Source organism: Excalfactoria chinensis, chromosome 2 (genome assembly GCF_039878825.1).
Source record: "Excalfactoria chinensis isolate bCotChi1 chromosome 2, bCotChi1.hap2, whole genome shotgun sequence".
Lineage (NCBI taxonomy): Eukaryota > Metazoa > Chordata > Aves > Galliformes > Phasianidae > Excalfactoria > Excalfactoria chinensis.
Genome location: NC_092826.1, coordinates 3,699,601 through 3,720,955, shown reverse-complemented (window position 1 = coordinate 3,720,955; position 21,355 = coordinate 3,699,601). Strand labels below are relative to the sequence as shown.

Genomic DNA, 21,355 nt, shown 5'->3' with positions numbered 1-21,355 from the left:
TCCCAGTTTATCCCAAGCTCAATAGTTTTTCATCACTGCTCCAACAATATTGGCAAATTTATAAACAAAGGCATTTCGGCTCAAATCCCCAAACTCAAGAGACTTAAATGCACAATATAAAACCTTTTAGAACCGCTCATAAGCCTGTTACCAACAGCGGAGCTTTTGTTGCAGTGATTAACACATTAATGCCCTGGGATACGACCATCTATGTACGTAGCTGTACCAAACCCTAAAAGACAAGAACTGGTGCTAACACCTATTTTTCCTTCACGTCAAGTCAAACCTCAATGCAGACTGAAGTGACCTTCTCCCACCCCCTAAGAAGTCTGGTTAACCATCAGAATAATCACAGAATCATACAAACATCCTGACTTGGAAGCTGCCCACAAAGACCACCGAGTCCAACTCCTGGCTCCACAAAGGACCACCCCAAATCCAAACCCCACGTCTGAGGGCACTGTCCAAATACTCCTTAAAATCCAGCAATCTGGGGCCACCATCACTGCCCTAAATAACAAAAATAAGCCAGAGCAATGTGACGAGCATGGCCAGGATATCCCAAATTTGATGAGACTCAGCCCAGCCCAGCAGTCGGTCAGTGCATCCATGAACAAGGAAAAAAGAAAGGCATAGAGGTTGGCAAAAGAAAAAGTATTCTTGCTTAGCAGACAGCTAGGCAGAGCATGGCTAGCACACCATTCATGGCCCTGCAATGCAAGCAGCAAAGAAAACAGCTCATTTCCAGCCTCAGGTTACATGGTGTAGTAAACACAGCGCGTGTGAGTAAAACACAAGGAACTTTTCTTTGCACATCGATAGAAATCAGCCTCTTCTCCTTCAGTTTTTAGGTTTGACCATGCTTGGAAAGTCACACAAAAGCAGCAACTCAAAGACGGTGCTTTTTGGCTTGTGGGCTCCTGCAGATGCCATGTGAGCACACAGAGATTACAGACTGGACAGTTGATCTCTAAATTTCAGCTGGGATCACATTTGCATAGTCCTTGTGAGGGTCAGTAAACAGGGCAGGCAGCTCCTCCTGTACTTACTCCAGCTGACCTTAAGGCAGAGCAAATGTAATAACCAATATATGTGACAGCTATCTTGTACTAACTTTGTATTCCAGCAGACATTTGTCCAGATGGAAATACCCAGGCTGCTCAAAGGGGAAGAGAGTTGGGCTGATCCCACCTTGGGATCATGCAGCCCCCAAAACTCTTTACTCCCCTTAAGGCTCAAAACCTCCCCCCAAAAGCCAGCTGTTAAGGCTTACTAAAAGGGTACTGCTAATTGTCGCTGTGCTGTAAAATCAACCCTCTGCCCTTCCTAAAGCCTTTAGGACTATTGGATTGTTGATGGTGGGAATAAATGCTCTGCCAGCGATCATTTCTGTCACAACTGTGCTACTGGGCAGCCCTACCAGCTAAAAGGTCAGCACAGCACAGTAACGCTGCTCACCGTTCAGTTCTTTGCTATTTTAAAGCTGGTGCTGAATTAAGACACATCAGTACACGCACTGATTGTCCTCGTTTGTTATTCATAGTGCGTTTAAGAAGAAAAAAATAAAGGAATTCTGAAAATAAACCACGCTAAGCTCCTAAAGAGAACTACATTCCTCTACGCAGTTGCCTTCATTGAGGTTAATTCCTCACGTAGCTGTATCGAGTGGAACACAAATCCTATTAGTGCTTTGACTACTTGCTTCAACTGCAGGTTTCAGTTTGGAGGCCTGGTTTCCTACTTGGTCAGATCCCTGCTCCAGGAAAATAGCCTTCACCAGTGGTGAAGGATGGGGCATCCATAGTGCAATGTGTCACCACGCTCTGTGTGCAAAACGTCATCCTAATATCCAACCTAAGCCTGTACATCACTTGTCACCATTCCAAACAGGCAGAACTACAGAGGTGAGAAACAGACACCGGAGTTCAACAACCAGCAACCTTTTATCACTGAGATCCATGGAAAAATAAGGGGAGAAACAAAGAGTACATCTGCTCTTCGTTTGTGCTGTAGCTTGGAACAAAAGATGTTTTGAGGCTGCAGGGGCATCTCATCGCTACGTAATTTGTCATATCTGCATCAGAGCACGATAAACAATCATTTTCAGGTCACCTGATGTAGCCCATGTAAGACAGCAGGTATGCCTGTAATGACTCCTCCTTGCCAGTAAATGCCTGGCGTGGTGAGAGCTTACTCCCAGCTTTCCAAATCAGGCAAAGAAAACACAGGGAATGCTGCAACCGTATCCACTACAACTACTCCATGCCAGTAAACAATCATTTATCTGAATACCAGCGGCACTCTGCTGCCCTCGGATTCTTGAAGGTTTATCCCAGAGCGTCAATGTTTAGCACTGATTTTACAATTTAAACCTAACTTTTTAACCAACTATGTAAACTCTGAAGCGTGCAAACTTGATCCCTGCTCTCTAAAAAGAGCGATATTTTAACTTCTGGAAGCATCCAGACAAAACATTTGTAAGAGGTATTAAACACACACAGACCAGCAGCTCATTTACAGCCAGCAGAATACGATGGGAATTTGCAGGTTATCCTGAGGGCAGGTGGTTGGTTCTGATAGACTGAATTACAGAAAAACCATTGTTGACAGAGCAGGACAACTGATAAAAGGAGGAAACTCGTGGTTTTAAACAGCCTATACATGAAAACACATAGAAAACGATCCAGCTCTGTTTATTGCTTGAGTGGGAGAGACCAGAAGTCAGGATCCAGGAGACAGAAATCCAAGTTTAAGGTGATTTCAACCGAAAGCATACAAAATTTGCCACCATGTTAAGAGGAATTGCACTGCGTCACAGTGTAACGCTCTGAATTTACTACCTGCAAACACCCACCACAAACCAACAGGTGATCACCAAGTGTTAAGAGAGTACATTGCCTGGTTTATGCAGTTATGGAGAAAGAAGCATCAGTGCTGCACCGTGCCCACTGTAACTCAAAGAGTTCAGAGAGTGACAGGAGCTGTTTATCCAAACCCATGTAAATAAGATCCATGACCCAATTTTTCCATGTTTAATTAAACAGGCTTGTATTAAATTTTATCATCAGGCTGAATCAGCAGCTCAAAACCTTTCCAATACTTTCTTGCAAAATAGCCTGCAGGAAGCATATCTGAAACCTCCTCAACTGTTGTTTCGTTAAAAGAAGATGATTAAGACAGAGTCCCAGAGGGTGCATCGCAGCAGAAATGCTATTGCAACAAGCACACAGGAGAATCCGAGGAGAACTGAGCTTAAGGGGCTGCAGCTTTGACAATCCTCTTGAAGCAAGCTTTATTAAAGCATTACGTGATTTGGCAGCAGCCTGTTGACATTCTTTTCATTTCAGAAGTGGCCTTAATTTTATTTCCTTGAAAAGTAAAGGCTCCTGTTCATTAAGGAGTACTTTTTCCCCCTCCTTTTCACATCTTGATTCACAATCCACGTTCAATAGGAAACCTTCAACTTGAGGGGTTTTCAACCTGGCACAGCAAAGCACACAAATTTCAGGTCTGCATTTACAGGTCTCCATCGCCAGAACTCATCCCAAGAGTTGAAAGGTTTCTTTCTACAGTAAGGAAAAGGCAATTGCTTGCTGGAGAACTGCCTCGCCTGCAATTACTTGGTCATAAAGAACAGGGAAGCACTACGGTGTTGCACCTGTTATCACTATGCTGTTATCACTACAGAGTTACCTCTATGTCATAGGTCAGGGTCAAATTCTTTCCGGACAGTATAGGAAAGTTCACATTCCTGCTGTGAAAGCCATTTCTGGGTGCACTGTATGTGTACTCATAGCTTCACCTGACATCTTGCTCTCCTGAAGTCCTTTTAGATACAAGTATTAAAAGCTGAGAGATGAGGCAAATTTGGCTGCTGTCACATGTGGTTTGGAGGCAGCTTATGAAGAGGGTTTAGATTGCAATAAAGGGTCATGTTTAAAACCACTGGACTTCAGCACGTGCTTGAGAGACCTGAATCTGCCCCAGCTTCTTGTCTCCCATCCTTGCTCCACTATGCACAGAAACAAGAGTTCTGTTTCCACTCTCAGTTAAAGACATGACAGATGTCAAAGCATCTTCCTACATCGTTTCAAAAAGCCTGACCTCCTCAACCTTGGCTAACGAAGGTAAAGAGAAGGCAGCACGCTGAACAGGAAGGATTTACTATTAGAAGCAGCTACAGGAGAAAAGAGATATTCATCCCCTTCTTGGGAGGATGATTATTTCTGGAGGCCTTGAGCTCTTCCCACATATCACAGACTGAAGCGTCAATCTCTGCAGAAAACTAAATGGATCTGGAGAACATAAATGGCAACAAAACGAAGAAGTGCTTTTAAATCTTCGTCCCCTCGCAAGAGCTGACAGTGTGCATTGTCACACAGTTTGCTTTGTCTCGCACATTGTGATTTTTCTATCTGTCCACAGCTCTCAGATGTCAGTGTTTCCTCTGGTATATTGTTACTCACGCTGCCTTCAGATTACAAAGGCTCTCAAAAGGAAAACTTGAGAAGGTTCAAAGTGTTCTTATGAACAAGTTTCACTGCAAGAGCTCTATGCAGGGAATGACAATAAGCCAGCTCTGTTTTAATGTTCCCGCAGAAGATCGGGGACTTTCATTTAAGACTCAGAATGGGAGAAAACAGTACCAAGCAGTTAGGCTGCGGTTGGACTTGATGATCTTCAAGGTCTTTTCCAACCTGGGTGATCCTATGATTCTATGTAAGAACAGCCACGCTTATAGACTTGTGCCTCTGAAGGACAGATTCTGCTGCTGTTGCAAATTGAAGGTCAAGAGGTATTTTATGCAAGAGAAACACGATGTATGATCTGAAAGCCTCATTGACCTGCTTTTGGTAAAGAAAACACGCGGTAAAATTAGTGTTACACAACTCTTTAGTAGACATAAAGTTAGACAACAACTAAAAAACGATGGGTGGGGAGGTTTTATAGGGCAATCAGCACTTGTCTCTTAGTTGCAGCTTTATACATTCCACCATTTGAGATCTGAATTCCAACTTCACATGATCTATAAGGACAGTATCTTCAAGGCTACCAAGGCTGATGAGTGTATTCAATTCAGCCTTTACTAGATCGGGTTCTCTGGAGCCACTGTAAGTTCAGTTCTTGTCCATAGGTCAGCTGTGTAACAGCCCCCTCCTTAGCACAAGTCAGCTTCAAGAATTCCTACTAAGGAAGAATACAGATCTGCAATTCACTCTCAGCACCCTGGGACAGAGATAAGGAATAAAGGTGACAGTGAGCCAAGCTGAAATTAACAGCTTTTATGTTCAAGAGGTTCATCCATCTTCAAGTTTTTCCAGGCAGTCTTTTTTTCGCTTGAATTATAGGCAGCCTCTAAAAGCTCATCCATCCCTTTGTTTCCATCTCCCCCACCAGATCTTTAAGGTTTTGAGATTGCCTTTGATCTCAGGCTCAGCCTTGGAAAACAACCCCCTTCCACACCGAATCCAGTCAGCAACCGATACTTTCATTCCTTTGAAGAAACATACCTAAAGGCTGACTTATCGTTAACATTTCACGCTTCATTTCTAACTCTACCTCCACAGTCTCCTCTTTACCTACACGCATTCCTCTCAGACAGGTACCAGCACTGAATTTCAACTGGGAGACTGACTCCACCATAATTAAAGTTCACTCCACAGCATTAACTCTTTTTGGGATAATGACTTTTCAGTGACCATGTTGAGGTTTCTCAGGCTCAGCAGTTTCCATTACTGCTTAGACACACTTTTTTTTTCATACCGGCAATTTCACATGAAATACATTTCAAGACCCTGGAAGCACAGTCTTAAGCTTTAGGCTGTAAGAACTTTCAGTGTAAGATAACGCAATTAGTCACGATAGCTGAGAAGAAAACGTAGCCAAGAACTGACAGCTCAAGCTCCAAAACAGCTATCCCATATTTGAGACAGCAGTAATGACAGCCTTCTGTCACTGTGAGAGCATATAATGACATCAATAATTTCTTCTCCAAATGAAACGAGCCACTTGTACTCAGCTCTGCTGAGCTCAGCCCTTCTTTGTGTTGGTATCTATTAACCAGCACTGCAGTACTCAGTTTCCAGGAATACTATTCCTTTCTGTTATTGCCCTAAATGACATATGCTCAGGGTTAAGCTTAAAACCAAAACCCTCAACATTTAATGCGAGATCAGCTGACATTCAGTACAAGAGCCCATTAAATCTCCCAGCATAACAGAATAATGCCATCACAGACAGGCACTCCAATACAAAATACACTATGAAAAAGCTACTCTTGCTTATCAGACCTGATTCACTTCAATCAATGTTTCTACAGTATCACACATTCGATGCATACCTTAGGTTAAATCACAGCAATGAAGCACTTTTTACAGTGAAGCTGATGACACTGTAAAGGTAAGCAGGACACAAACTGCTCGTGCTTTTCCTTCTGTAAACGCACATTGTTTCTTTCTAAACGTGCTCATGTAATGTACTTAATAATTTACGCAGGGGAATGAGGAACAGTTCTGGTGCTGACAGTCATTCCTCTGCCTATTAACTATTTATAGAGTAATGCTAGCGTTGGAAAGAGCCTTTGAAGCAATAGCAAAGGTTTGGCAACGCTTTCATCATATTAAATACAAGATGTGAAGCCGTGTTCGCAGCTACCACCACTCATCACCAGGGAATTTCTTCAGCAAGCAGAAGCCACCACGAGCCACATGTTTTCGTCCTGCAGCCTTAACAGAACAGTCACAGACCTCACCTTCTGCATCCCGATTGCACTGCACGGCTTTCTTTAAGCTACACTTCTCTAAGCTTAAAGCCACATTAGTCATTCGTTTCTCCTCACCTTCATCCACACAGATAACTTGATAAAAATCATTTCCAAAACAGCCTGGCATCCACATTTTCCACGACCTATTATGAACTGGAAGGAGATTCAGAGATTGAACCCCTTGAAGCCAAGATTAACGATGGAAGAAAATACACTGCCGTTCATCACCAACAGGAGGATTTTAACTCCTCTCGCTGATAAGCGGAGTTATGTACCAGATGTTTAGGAAGACAAAGGTTTCATTGCACACAGATTCTAAGCAAGTTACCTTCTTAATTCTGAATTCCTCTGCTGCAGACAGTAAGAAGTCAAAGAACGAGTTAGAATAAATTGCCATATGTATTTGGCTTGCTCTTGTTGCTAAGCTACTAAAACCTGTTTATGGCAAAACTGTTAACAAGTTGTAGTTGCGCTTCTGAGAAGGCAACGTAGCCTCAATCTAAACGCGGCAATAAAGACAAGGATTGCAATCACAAATCTGAAGGCATTTTGGTGGGCGTACAGCATTCGGGGACTTCCAGACCTTTCTAATTTACAGCATCCTCTGACTCAAACAGCTTCCACTGCTGCCCTGAGCTCTTCTGTAGCAAATTCATAACTTCTGGAAATTGAAACACGTTTACAACCCAACCACTGAACTGGAAAGGGAGGATCTCAAAGAACACCTCCTACAGCTGCAGCAGTCTGGCTTACACGACAACAGGTCATTGACCTGCCAGAGCATAACTTGGAAGGTTTGTGTCAGATACTAGAAGCTTTTTCTCAGAGCAGACAAGCATTGCAACAGGCTCCTCAAGGAAGGGGGGATGCCCCATCCCCGGAGCCATTCAAGGCCAGGCTGGATGTGGCTCTGGGCAGCCTGGTCTGGTGGTTGGTGACCCTGCTACCTCCATTTAGGCTCTACACAGCACTGAACATCATCCCTGCATCCCTGCAGTCTTCTGTCGCTTTGCCAGCTTTCCTAGAAATGAGAGCTCTATTCTTCCTTTCCCTTCCTCCAAATCCCAACGATATTTTGATCACTGGGGTTAGGGAAGGAAGGGAAGAGACTTTTTCAATTATCTGGAGGAAACAGATTTGCTAGAAGAGCTCATAAAAGAAATGTAAACGAGCAGAGTGATCAGTAATTAAGAGCATGGTTTGTTTATACTGTCTGACCTTAATCATTGGTAAGGTAAAGCCAACTTAGCCAGCTATACGTTTTAAACATCCAAGTGCCAGCACAAACAAGAAAGCAAGCAGAAAGTAGAGGTCACTTACAGAGCTGGGGGTCTCCTCCATACAAAGCAGGACAGAAGTACTTTGCATGCATGGCTGACAGTAATTGAATTGAAGCTCCTAATACAACTCAAGTAGCTTAGCTCTCTGATTTTGGACTTACCTAAAACCAAAATACCTGACAGACATTATGAGTGTTCTTAGGTGAAGATAATACGTGTTTTGTTCAGCAAGTCAGGTCAATTAGAAAGCCTCTATTCAGAAAACACATATAATCTATTCTAACTGTCACCAAGAGATCAAAAGAGGGCACATGAGCTCCAGGAATGAAAGCTTCCAGGAAATCTTGGAGCAGCAACCCACCAGAACCTCTCATTTTTAACTGCAAGAAGGGTGCAGGAAGGAGTGCGTACATTGGTATGCTCACGTTTTATCTCAAATATGCTTTTTTATCATAAAATAACGTTTCATTTCAAAAGCTGACCTTGAATTTTTAAAACAATGTTGTAAATGCTGTCCAGTGAACATCTTAGAGACTTGGCTGGGTGTTTCTTATCGCCTACAAGTGAGCGTGGTAAAGGAACAACCGCCATGTATAAGCCAAACAATAAGCATACACTGTGCATGCTGTTATACAATGTAAACACATCGTCGGCTTATTCACACAGAGGTATGCTCAGTGCAGTGCTTCCATTCACATTCATGTGATTCACTTCTGATATCTGATAGAGAACATGATTTTCTGGATTTGATAAGGTATTATTGAAACAGTTTATTGGCAATCTAACTGCGGTACTCGGCACAAAATCTAACACTATTCCTCTTCCAATTCCTCTTTCTCCCTCAAGCTATTCATGTCACGTTTTATTAATATTTGTTTAATCAAACTACACACATGAACCAGATAAGACTCGCTACTAGTTTAAAAGAAATACAAGACTTCATTAGAACATGGAAAAGCAAAACTGTACAAGTAGTTATTTGGAGGTATTATAACCTGAGGCATTTCTCTGTAAATCAAAAACAGCTTCACTGAAATCTTTTACAGTCTGATGTTGCTAGCTTTGTGGACACCTACCTTTAAATAACGAGTTCTAGATGTGAATCCAAATCAGGTTAAATGTTTACAGCATGAAGCAATATTAAACAAGACAAATGCAGGCAGAAATCCTCCCCACTTTAACATGGTCACATACCGAATCCATGGCACAGCCAACAATAAAAAAACAAACCTCTTTTCATTCTCATTTGCAGCTACTGGATCACTTCCTTCTGATTCCAATGAAAAAATGGTGCCTAAAATATCGATTAACAAAAAAATGAGAATTACTTACCAATTTGTAACAACACAGGCGTTACCAAAGCCGTCTCCATGGCGTAACAAAATTCCCTGCCAAACATTACTGCACCATGCATCACCCACAGGCGTATCGGTATCCGGTCTATGGATCCTTCACTAATGGTCTCCTCTCTACTTTCATTCTCCTTGTTTTCTGGTTTCTGAAGCTGTGCCACAGGTAGATCTTGAACTTGCATAGATTCCGAGTCAGCATTCTGGGGAGCCATCTTCATTACCATAAAAATATATATATATATATGTTGTATCTATATAAATAACACTACCATAACTCCACAAACAAGTTAGGATGTCTTCTCTTTCACCTTCTGTTCCTCAGGCAAGTAATGCTTATATTCCTCTTGTACAAACAAGTATCTTGCAACTTCTTTTGTAGATACGAGACATAAAGAATGGAAAGCTATTTGGTAGGAATTCCAACATATGGCTTGCTGGTTTACTGTGAGTTAGAGTTAAAAATCCATAATTGCCATTCAGTTAATACCAGTTTCATAATTATTATTGAAGAAGTGCTGAAGTTGTTATTCTTGCTACAGAGAGGTGGACAGGCGACACAAAGAGGTGCTCCACTGTTAATCCCCATCGAGTGGCTGATTAATCTGCAACAAAAAGCAAGCATTTAAATATCTCAATAGTATTTTCTCAGGATATTGTGCCTCCCCCCCCTTTTGCTATATACCCTATTTCCTGCTTCATGCTTTCCATTGTCCTTGCCTCGTGCAGGGTCTTTCATTCCATAGTCCCTCCTACCCCTGAACTTTCCACTGAAATGCCATTGTTCTTCATGTTTAAATGATGCCTATCTGCACTCCTGTGTGGTCCTGCACGAAGTCACAGGGGAATATATATATCAGTATATATACACACAATTATATTGTACGTATCATGCTTGCCTGAGACCCTCAGAACACCCAGCAGAGGGCTAACAAACTCTGGGAAATTAAAGCAGGCTCAATTTCAGAATCAGCATAGGATATTCCAGTACTACGCCAGGAAGATGACTCTTATGCCAGGAAAATGATTCACTGACTGCCATTTACTCACTAGCCATGCAGTCTTGTGTTCAGCCCTTTGGAAGCTGCCAGCTACCTCGCACCTAAGATCCCATGGCTCCATTGAACATCATACTAGCAAGTCAACTGGATAGAGAAGTACATCACTGCGTAAATTCAGACCATCTTGTAATGAAGATACTCCTTGACCAGAAATAAGCTGCTAGGAATATAGTTTGGAAGATTAGTATTTAAAATACTCAATGAAGAGATATCCCCAGTACATGCATCCATCTTCACTCTGCACACAAGACCTGAGCAAACCCTCATACTCTTTGAAAGGAAGTCTTATGAGTAGAATGGTACAAAACATGTCACTGTCCCTTATTACTGGGATATATTCCAACCAGCTGACAAAACTTTGTGTGCTTTAGCATAAACCAGACCATTAGACAGAGAATGTAAAATTGGGACTGGAGAAAGTGGTGACATCAGCAGCTCTTGTCACTATGTGGCCTTAACACACCGTCCTAATGGAAGCATAGCATAGCAAGGAAGATGCAGTGCCTAGGGTGACTAAAACAAGGCACAGAAAGGCGATCAGCCAAGTTCTTCCTAAGCTCCTTGGTTCTATGAAGCATTTCCTTCCCATCAGCTTGGATTTGTGAAACTCTGCACGTGGCAGAGCTCATTTCATAGAACAGAACCATTAAGGCTGGAATAAACCACAAAGATCGCCTAGTCCAACCATCAACCTATCCCCACCGTGCCGTATTCATCCTCTCTTGAAAGCTTCCAAGGATAGTGAGTCCATCACATTCCCAGGCAGCCTGCTCTAATATCTCACCGCTCCTTCTAAAGAAGAAGTTTCTTCCCAATAGTCAACCTTAACTTTGCCTGGCCTTAAAGCCAATACACACCTCTCTCCACACAAGCACCATGGAAAGGTTTTACCAGAAGCAACAGAGAATTACTATTGCATTACGCCAGTTTGGTGGTGAGCATCGCACTGTTCCTCCTGCATCACTTTCATCTGACTCCAAACGTGCCTAAAACATCAACTGCAGAGCAAATGGAAACGTCTTCAGCTCCTCTGCCAGCCCCCCCTAGGCTGGGTTCGGATTTGTTGTAGACAGATCCTCCTTCTTCCTCAAAGCTCATTCTGAATTCAGCAAACCTGAATGGCGGCATTCTTTTGTAACAGAAACAGGGAGGCAAATCCATTCACCTGATGGAAGTAAATCTTCCACAGGCTCTTATGTAACAAAGAACTCAAATACAAATTAAATGGCATCTACAGAGCAGCTGGATTGGAATACTAAGGAGGACGTGTGTCCACATATGCACAGAGCACAACTCTGTTGGCTACTAACAACACCAAACCTTAACCGATAATACTTTACTAAATTGAAGCACTGAATATCAGTGGGAAATTCTAATACTGCAGTCTTCCCTCATGAGGTTTAATGGCTTCATTCCATAGAGGCTCAACCTACAAAACACTCCTGCATTATTATCCTTCCCAAAAGAAAAGTGATGCATTAGGCTTACCTATCATTCATGCAGCACAGATAGAAGTCAAATAAAATAAGAAAATTAAGCTGTATTTATGGATAAGTCATAGAATAGGATAACTGGAGTTGGAAGGGACCCATAAGGATCATTAAGTCCACCTCCTGGATCCACACAGGACCATCCAAAGTTCAGACCACAAGAAGAGATTATTTCCCTCAGTCTGCCATGCATTCTCACTGCTTTCCATGATGTCTTACAAGTCATTTTCAGGACTCCCAAGGACTAATGAGAAGAGAAAGCAGAATTGTTTGAGCCTCAGAAAGGGGTTAATGTTGGACAGTGCTCAGAGGCAGGGTACAAAGAGAAGTACAAACACAGAAATACGTGTGCTCATAAAATGCATATGGAAGGAGGAAACTTGATTACGCTAGCTCTTCTTCAGCCTAATTGTGCATGTTTTACTTGAACTTTGGTCACACTGCAACAACAGTAGAACCTATGGAGTAGTTAACACCTCAACAAACCAGGCAACTAATACACTGAGGACTAATCCATAAGGAAAGCTGTATAAAAGCTGCTCAGATTTCTCATAATCTGTTACACTTTCACTACCCCTCACCTAGGCGTAAGCCATAATGCAATGATATGAAGCACAGAACAACGTGCTACAAGCCTGACAAGGTGATACCAAAACAATCCCATTCCTCACACAGGTCGTGCTCTGTTTGTGAACCACTGAAGCTGCTCAGGGAATTTACTGCCTCCTTCTGGGTTTCCACACCAGAGGAATAGTTATGTAGGTCGTATCTATGGCCCACAACATTCAGCGGTTCTCTTGTTGAGCATGATGATAAGGGCAGCACAAAGTGTGCAAGAGAGATAATTACACAGCATAGCGCCACAGGGAAATGACTTCCAACACGTTTCCCAGCACGTTCAGGACTTAAAGGCTGACAAGCAGCATTTTCACATTGGTGACACTGGAGATCAGATGATGGGCGATACAGCCATCAATACCAAAACAGAGCACAAACGGGGTTAACAGCCATTCTGCCCAAATCTGTTAAGACTGAGCTATTTTTAATGCATGTTTCCAGATGCCACTTGCTTACAAGGAACAGGAACGTACTGCTCTACAAGCAACTAGATATTCCAAGCCACTGCCAAAGCAGATGACTTCAAGTTATGTAACATGCAGCACAATTCAGGTAATGGCACATGCTTTATTAAGCAGTAATAAAGCTTGGTCAGTACATAGAGTTAAGTGGGCCCAATTGGATACCATTCCAGTGCCTCCTCTGAAGCTGCTAGGAAATCACTGCAGTGTTTATTAGTGTAAGAAACAACTCATTTCAGCAGGGTAGGCATGAGCTAATTACAAAACCTTACAGTCTTTAAGGCAGAAATAAGCCTGGTCTAAGGAAAATTAGAGTGAGCAAATTGAAAAGGATGGAAACTGTTCTGCCCAAAAGCTATCAAATTACTAAAGGAATAAGAAGGAGGATTGAGCTGAGGCATACTCCTGTCTCACCCTGACTTTCAAGGTTTATCATACTAACTTCCAGCTACTTATCCAGCCATCCAGTGGCTCCAAGAGCCACTTCTTCCATATCACTGCTTTCTTTCACATGTAAGCATGCAGCCTATAGATTTAATAGGCATTCTATCACAGACAAACTTTTACAGATTATAGGAAGCTTCATCTTTTTCACTCTGAACCAAAGGATGAAGAGATACCTTGAGCCATCTTTGCATACAGGCGTATGTGTCTTCCCTTTGTTTATCACTGATTTCACAAGGAAAACAGCTAAGAACCAGTTCTGACCAAATTTACCTGGGCTTTACCAACTGTGGTCAGAGTTCTCCTTAGATCGCTGGTAGATCCTACTGTAATATCATGCATTATGTCAACAAAACCATAAAGAACAACAAAAAAACCCAAGGTTCAAATGAGCGCAGGAGCTGCTAGCTTAATGCAACAGCACCTTCCTCCATTGCTCCCCTTCAGTTCTTCACTGAGGATACTGCATGGACACAGGCACCACTAGCCATGCTGTTTCAATTGCAAATGTCTTTGGCTAGCAAGCCTATAATTGCCCAGTCATTCAATTTATTTGTCAAGTTTCAGTTCTTTCTTCCAAGCTCTCTTCAGAAGGCAGCCATACTTTAGAAGTTATCTAGAATGACTTAAGTATAGCTCTAATGTTAGTATTGGAGAGAAAGGCAACTCAAGTATATCTGGCTTCTCCTCAGAGTAAATAAACATTTGGCTGAACACTTCCACCTCTGTGTTGGAGACAAAACATCACTTATTATTCCTTCTCTGATTAAATGCAAGGAGACTGGTTCAGCTTCAGCATTTGACTGCCTTGCAAAATGATGCATTGTTTGGACTTGGGCCCTTTCAAGAGCCAAATGGTGTTTGCCCAAAGAAATCACTAGCATAGGTCCAGATCCGACAGCAAACTCTGCTTATGCTAGAATGGCTTGTTCTGTTAGCAAGGGAAGTTTGGTCTGACAGTCTGCTGCTTACAGAGGTAGACAGAAAACACCCAACCAGCTTCTTACACCAAAGGTTTCTCAGTCACTTGAAGTCAGCATAAACAAGCACTTCCCCTAAAAGCAGCGGTTTGTTCTTCCTCTTCTTCACCCCCATCCTTATTCCCACCCCTTCCTGCAACACCACACAAGCATCTGTGAAGTGAACCACACAGTGAAAGTAATCTAAGTTCAAAAGCAACTTGATCAAAAAAAACAACAACAAAGTGTTATAAAGACAGGTCGGTTTTAGCTAATTGCACAGATCTGCACCAAACTATTGAGGACAGGAAGGGTCAGCAGCAGCTAGAAGTAATGTGTTGGGTAGCAACACTCCAAGCTCACATAGAAGAGTTGTCAGTGGATACTTGCAGCAGACTCATCTGTCAGGTCCAGGCTCACAGTAACTGGATTGGACCCTGAAAGTTTCTATGGCCCATGTCAGGACTGAAGTGCTCAGCCATGGCAGGAGGATGGAAAGCATCTGGAGGACATACCTTAAACTTCTGGCCCAGCTGGACAAATGCACTCAACTACTTGAAGTTCAGACTGGACCCTTCCTCAATCAAATCACGTTGGTCCTTCCTGAGTCAAGAACCCTGTGACTTTCCTGGAGCATCACCATTTAACTGAGTTGCGATTCCTTTGGTGCGAAAGGGCAGCAGCTGAAGTCACACAGTTGATTAAATGCCCTCTCACCTATTTCAGTGCTAATAATGGTTTTCAGTACTGCTTTCTTAAGACAGAACTGCACGAACCCAATCAGAAGGGGAAAGCTAGACTTGGGATTTTTTTACATGAAGTCAAGCTGCATTATTACCTAATAATGGTCCATATGAGAGCAACAACATTCCCGACACTAAAAAAGCAAGCTTGGGTTTTAAAACTGTATTAAACCAGACTGATTTTTTGAATCACTAGAGGTTTGCCAAAGGAAGAAGGTTAAGGCTAACTGGGCGCAATACAGAACCACATATGACATGTCCTAATGTTGAACCCATCGTTTGGGTAATCAAAGGCATTAAATCAGAACAGCGTAAGACAGATTGCTTTACAAGGATATCATGCCCAAGCAATCCTACAGCAGCTACCGAGCAAATACTTGGATGAGCAAATGATTCTGACAGCTCTCCTTGCAGTCAGACTATATATCTGACATCCTCGAGGCCCCCAAGAAATCCAGATGAAATAAGAACAAGAGGAGGGTGTCACTTCAGTTTCAAATAGTCACAGAGCAGCTTGGCTTGGAAAGGACCTCAAAGGTCATCTAGTTCCAACCACAGTGCTGCAGGAAGGATTGCCAGCCACTAAATCAGGCACTGTATTTTGAAAGGGTTAATGAATGTTTATTGCACCTTTTCCTTGCTATGCTGGAAAGCTGCACAGATGTGGCATTACGGGACATGATTTAGTAGATATGGTGGTGGATGGGTTGATGGTTGAACTAGACAATCTTAGCTGTCCTTTCCAACCTTAATGATTCTGTGATTCTTTTCACACGGTATAGCCTAAGCTGGGCGCCTTCTTGCTTCCATTTCCAGCTCACTCAGAAAATGACCAAGAGTAAGATTGTGGCTAATAAGCACATGGTGATGTAGTATGAAAGCATGACACCAAGGAGAACATCTCCACCATTTCTTCTCTACCATCCAGAGAGTTGAGTTTTCCCCACTCAGACATACAGGAAAGATGTGAATGTCCTTATGACATCAAGGAGAACATCTCCACCATTTCTTCTCTACCATCCAGAGAAGCTGTGGATGCCCCATTCCTGAAGGTGTTCAAGGCCAGGCTGGATGGGACCCTGGGCAGCCTGGCCTGGTGGTTGGCAACAAGGCAGAAGGGTTGGAACTAGATGATCTTCTGTTCTTTTCCAGCCTAAGCCAATCTATGATCCTATTTCCTCATTCTTCATGTTTTGGGGGCCAATGTCATTTCCCCAGCCTGATTACATTACGGAGAGAAAGACAAAAGCGTGTTTTTTTATGAAGTTGAATGGAAACAATTCTGGGAAGCCATCTTTTTAGATGGGATCCAGAATTTAATGTGAGACAGACCTTTAGTGAGTGGATTGGATATTATACTGCTCCCTAAAGGCACAGGCTGTTTGTTACTAATATTAGATCAGATTACATTGTTAAATCACTGCTGCTGCTGTTTTTACTAGGAAACACTTCAGCATTTTTTTTAACTGGGGAGGTAATATTATCTGATTAATCTTCTTTGGTTTTACTGCTATTTAAAGGAAAAAAACCAACATTTGTGCTTCTATTAGCTTAGAGTTTATTAATAGCGATGCATTAAACAAGGAGAATGGCTCAGAAGGTACTGACTTAAATATCAGGAGAGAATCCTACTGATTACGTGGAATATGGAGCAGCTGGAAGCAGTGATGCTGAGCAGCACCTTCACACTACGGCAATGTCACAAGCATGCTTTACTCGTAACAGCTGGATCTCCAAGTAGCAGGATCTCATCCCAAGTCAGACAGAGGTTACAGGCATGATGGTGAGCACTAATAGTCAAGTGCATTCAAAAAGCAAAAAATAACGATCTAGTCACCACATAAGCATGAAGAACTCATCGGGACTGAGTTCTCCCAGGCCAGTATGTTGAACATGACAGTTATCTTCCATCAGAGAAGCACTGATTCATTGCTTCTCTCAGTGCAGGCAGTGGAGGAAAACAAACACGAGGCTATCATCAGAGAATATCTCCATATATCCCTAACTGGATTAACTGGAACCAGCTTACCTTCCTGCAGAAGACAGGACAGCGTGCAGCCTGGCATTGCTGGTGGTGTAATCCTACCTATCAGCACATCTTTCCCACCAGCATTTTTTTTGCAAGTTCTTTTTAATCAAGGCTGTCCTCTTGATTGCACAGGGTGGGAAATGAGTTGTACCAATGCAAATTACTCTCCAGAATGAGCAATACCCTCAACAAAAGGCTGAGAGTGGTGTTGTGCATGAATATACATCTGTAGAAATGAGTTAAGCTGGAGCTGTATGCGCAATGTCAGATACTCCCTGCAGATGTTACTGCACATACAATGAAGAGCACAATACTTCGTTTTCCTATACTGGTACCTTACTAATTATATTCACTGCTCTGAGAATTCAGAGGCTGTACAAACTAGTTTCTCCAGGCTGTAAATGCTTAAGAAACCCAAATACTGCCAGAACGCGCATCAGACAATTACAGAAGCTATTCAATAGATGAAGGCAAAAAAGAACAGAGCGAAGATCCACATAAATTGACTTCCTCTCGCACAGCATTACCATCTGCATAGTCTAATTCATTGGAATTATCTCCAATTACCAGTCCCTAAATGTATTACCACCATTCAAGCTCAGAAAACTCTGACAAAGTCAAGCTTTTGAAAGGACCCAGAGAACTCTGTTCACCCTCCAACGGAGGTGGAAAAGTGAGTTTTGGCTGCTTTTTACTGAATCTGAGGAAATTAAATACTCCCGCAGAGGAAAAGCAGAACAACCTCCCAAGTGTGAGGATATTTCTCACACTGCAGATGCTCCAAAGAGTTTGTCAACAACTAAATATAACTGCTTGTATCATCTTGCACTCCACGTTCTCATTTTGTCTTCTTCAAGTGAACTCACAGATCAAACTAGTACGTCATTACAGCGATAACTTGCTAATTAACAAGCAGTTATTTAGCAACCTACAGTTCGAGCCAGCACCGATGCATCATGATTACTAGAAACAGCCTGTCTCTTGTCAGCACAGAGAAATTCCTTCGCTCCTGTTTCTATCCAACACTAATTTTGCATCCCTTCAACAAGGCACACTAAGAATACTTTAATCGCCCTACACGAAGTATTACAGAGCAAACCAAAAGGTATTTTAGGAGAAATTTGTATTTCTTACTCCCATCCAATGATGCCTACGCCCCCTTCTGATGCAACCACGCTGCAATAGGTGCAGTAAGTTACTGCTTCCCAACCACGTAACCTCAAGCCTGATATGAGCTGGGTGGTGCTAACAGAGGAACACTATAGGTTAAGGCATCGGTTTTATGGTGTAGCACCTTTAGTAAACACCATCAGAGCCTCCCCTTTGAAACACAAGCGATTACAAATAGGATCTGAGGAAGCACACTCTCTTCAAGTACTGCTGTATCACTTGAATAGACTCCCACTTGCTTTTCCAGACCATCGTAGAATCATTTGAGTTGGAAGTTCACTGTTTTTAAGTTGACCATCCCAAGCTGATGTTGAGTTGACCAGCATGACAGACATGTTTATGTTCACTGCCATAAAGGACAGCTATTTGATTTCGCTTCTGAATAATTAACATTCAGCTTTAAGCCTAAGTAGGAGAAACAACAGGGAGACTGTAAGAAGGAAGGGGACAGACTCTTTAGCAGAGTCTGTTGTGACAGGACAAGGGGAAATGGTTTCAAAGTACAAGAGGGGAGATTTAATGGAAGCAGGGACAGGTGACCTGGGGGAAGTAAAGGGATACTGCTAGGCTGTGTAGGGATGGGGTCAGGAAGGCCAAGGCCCTACTGAAACTGGACATGGCAAGGGGCACAAAGAAAAAGAAAGGCTTCTACATCAACCAGAAAAGAAAATACAGGAAGATGTACCCTCCCTAGCGAGGGATACAGGCAGGCTAGCAATAATGGACAAGAAGAAAACTGCAGTTCTTTGCCTCTGTCTTTGCTAGCAACTGCTCTATACACAGCCCTCAAGCAGATGGTTTGGAAGGTGGGAGCTGGGGGAGTGACGCCTCTCCTCCTGTCAGCAAAAAAAGCTTGAGGAATGTGAATGTCTGTTAGTCCATGGGTCCCAATAAGATGCATTCTAGAGTCCTGAGGGAACCGGCTGACACTGTCACCAAGACACTCTCAGCGATATTTGTAAAGTCATGGTGGTCACATTTATGATCAGCTTGATATCTACATATTTTGTTTCCTAACTAAAAGCAAGTGCTATTTTAGTCATGCATTTTGTCAACTTATACCCCATTACAACTGGCAAGATAAGACTTTACTGACACGCACACTGCAATAACAAGAGGGGCTGGCAGTTGGATGCAATACATAAAGACCTGCTAGAAGAGATTTAGAGCATTCAGGCCTCCAGAACTTCTGACTCTGCAGAACTATGAAACGCTTGGCAAAAGCTTGTCAGAATTTGGCCTTTTTACTTAATTTGGGAATGACTGTCAGTCACTCTCCTTTTACAGGATGCACAGCCTCAGCATCCACAGCACTTCAAGCAGCAGATATCTGGACCGCTCTGAAACTTGTAGCTGAGGGACTTTTATGCTCTGCTGTCACATCAGTGCAGTCACTGAAGCAGATCTTACAGCTCACAGTCACCTGAAGAGGTAAAACTGAAAGCAAACACATCTCACAGTCTAGGTTTAGTCCTGTCACCTTTAGACAGTTTGACTGTGCTCTGACAGCCCGTCAGCCTTTTCCAGATGCTTTCTAGCTGCAAAACAGGCAGCTGCCTTTTTCAAGAGAAGTCTCACATAAGAAGCTCTAGAATCCTCTAGGGATGAAGCTGCATTCAGATGGAAGCAGCTCCAGTCCACGGGACTGAGAGCCGTTATCAGATGATCTTAACTTCAAAGCGTATTTTTTAACTTCCCTCAGCACAAATAGGTGAACTTGTGTCCCTTTGAATCCACACACCAGCACTTTCCAGGGGCAGCGGTTAAGAGGAATCAACATAATGGTTTTCATCAGCTGCACAATGGCCATTTATCATGAGCCAGCTGGGCCTGTCACCAGCCAGCCACATGGGCAGGAGGGATGCTAGCCTTAATTAGCCTGAAAATTGTTAGCTTCATGAAAAATTACACGCTCCTCTCAAGCAGCAGAAGCTGACTGAAAAGCCCCTCTTACAAGTATGCTGCAAAGCATCTTTTCTTGAATGTTCATGAGTAAAAAACAAAAAGATACTGTTGCATTAGTTTCTACTGGATCAGGCAAGCTTCTCTACATAACAAGAATACCTGAATCCAGCAAGTCACAGCCAACATTAAGATTTACTCCAGTGATTGCATCTAGAAAACAACAGAAGTGAGGCCTGTTGGCATAAAGAAGATGGGAATGAGAAATTCAGCCTATGAAAGCACAACTGATTGTTCAGAAAACAAAGCTCACCTGTCGATTGCTTCTTTGTGCACAGCTAATCACATTCCAGCTAGAGCGCCTTTAGCACTCTCAGAGACAGACTGAATTTGCAGTCAGATAGCATCACAGGTAGGTGGGTAGAAGCGCTTCAGTGCTTACAGGCACATGGGAAAAGTAGGCTTAATAGAGAGGGAAACGCTAGAGTTTCAGTACACAATAGCACGATGCTGAAGCGCAACAGCTGACTTGCCAATTTATCCTACTTAGTTATCCAGTATCCTCAGAAATACATCAGCTCTCCTGTTCAGAAATGTGTCAAGAATAGCAAAGCCCTACTTAGAGAAGGCGTTAAGATTAGTCTATCGGGCACCCAAATTAACAGCTTTCCATTTTCAAAAGCAACTTGGCGGTGATCATCCAGGAGATGGGGAAAAACAGTCATTATCCCAAGGACAGTAGGATGAACTGAAGCCAAAGTCAGTTTCTTGGATGAATGCTGTGTAATACTACCTACTCTCTTCTTTTCAAAGAGTTTTAGGTCTTCAGACTATTTCTTTAAAGAACTGTTCCACTTTTAACTGAATACTTTCTCTTATCAGTTTATTCTGGTACAAGATAGCAGCTTGGCTTCCAACCCAGTTCCCATGAAAAGAGCTAACGCAGGATTCCTTTCTCCAGCATTAGGACCAGCAAAATGCATTTATAACATGAGGTTGAAATGAAATAGAACATTTTTCCCTGAATTATTTCCCTGCTTTGATCCAGTCTATTCACTGTTTACAAGGTGTTTATAAACAAAAGCT

General features: G+C 42.6%; 1 protein-coding gene across 2 annotated transcripts in view; it reads right to left on the bottom strand.

Moving 5' to 3' along the window:
- Positions 1-21,355, bottom strand: part of SLC45A4 (solute carrier family 45 member 4) — a 68,305-nt gene that overhangs the window by 15,532 nt on the left and 31,418 nt on the right. For both annotated transcript variants that reach the window (XM_072327937.1, XM_072327936.1), the window contains exon 2: positions 9,376-9,997. In XM_072327937.1, coding sequence (XP_072184038.1) covers positions 9,376-9,619 — 244 coding nt within the window. In that variant the 5' untranslated portion in view covers positions 9,620-9,997. The remainder of the gene's footprint in view (positions 1-9,375; positions 9,998-21,355) is intronic.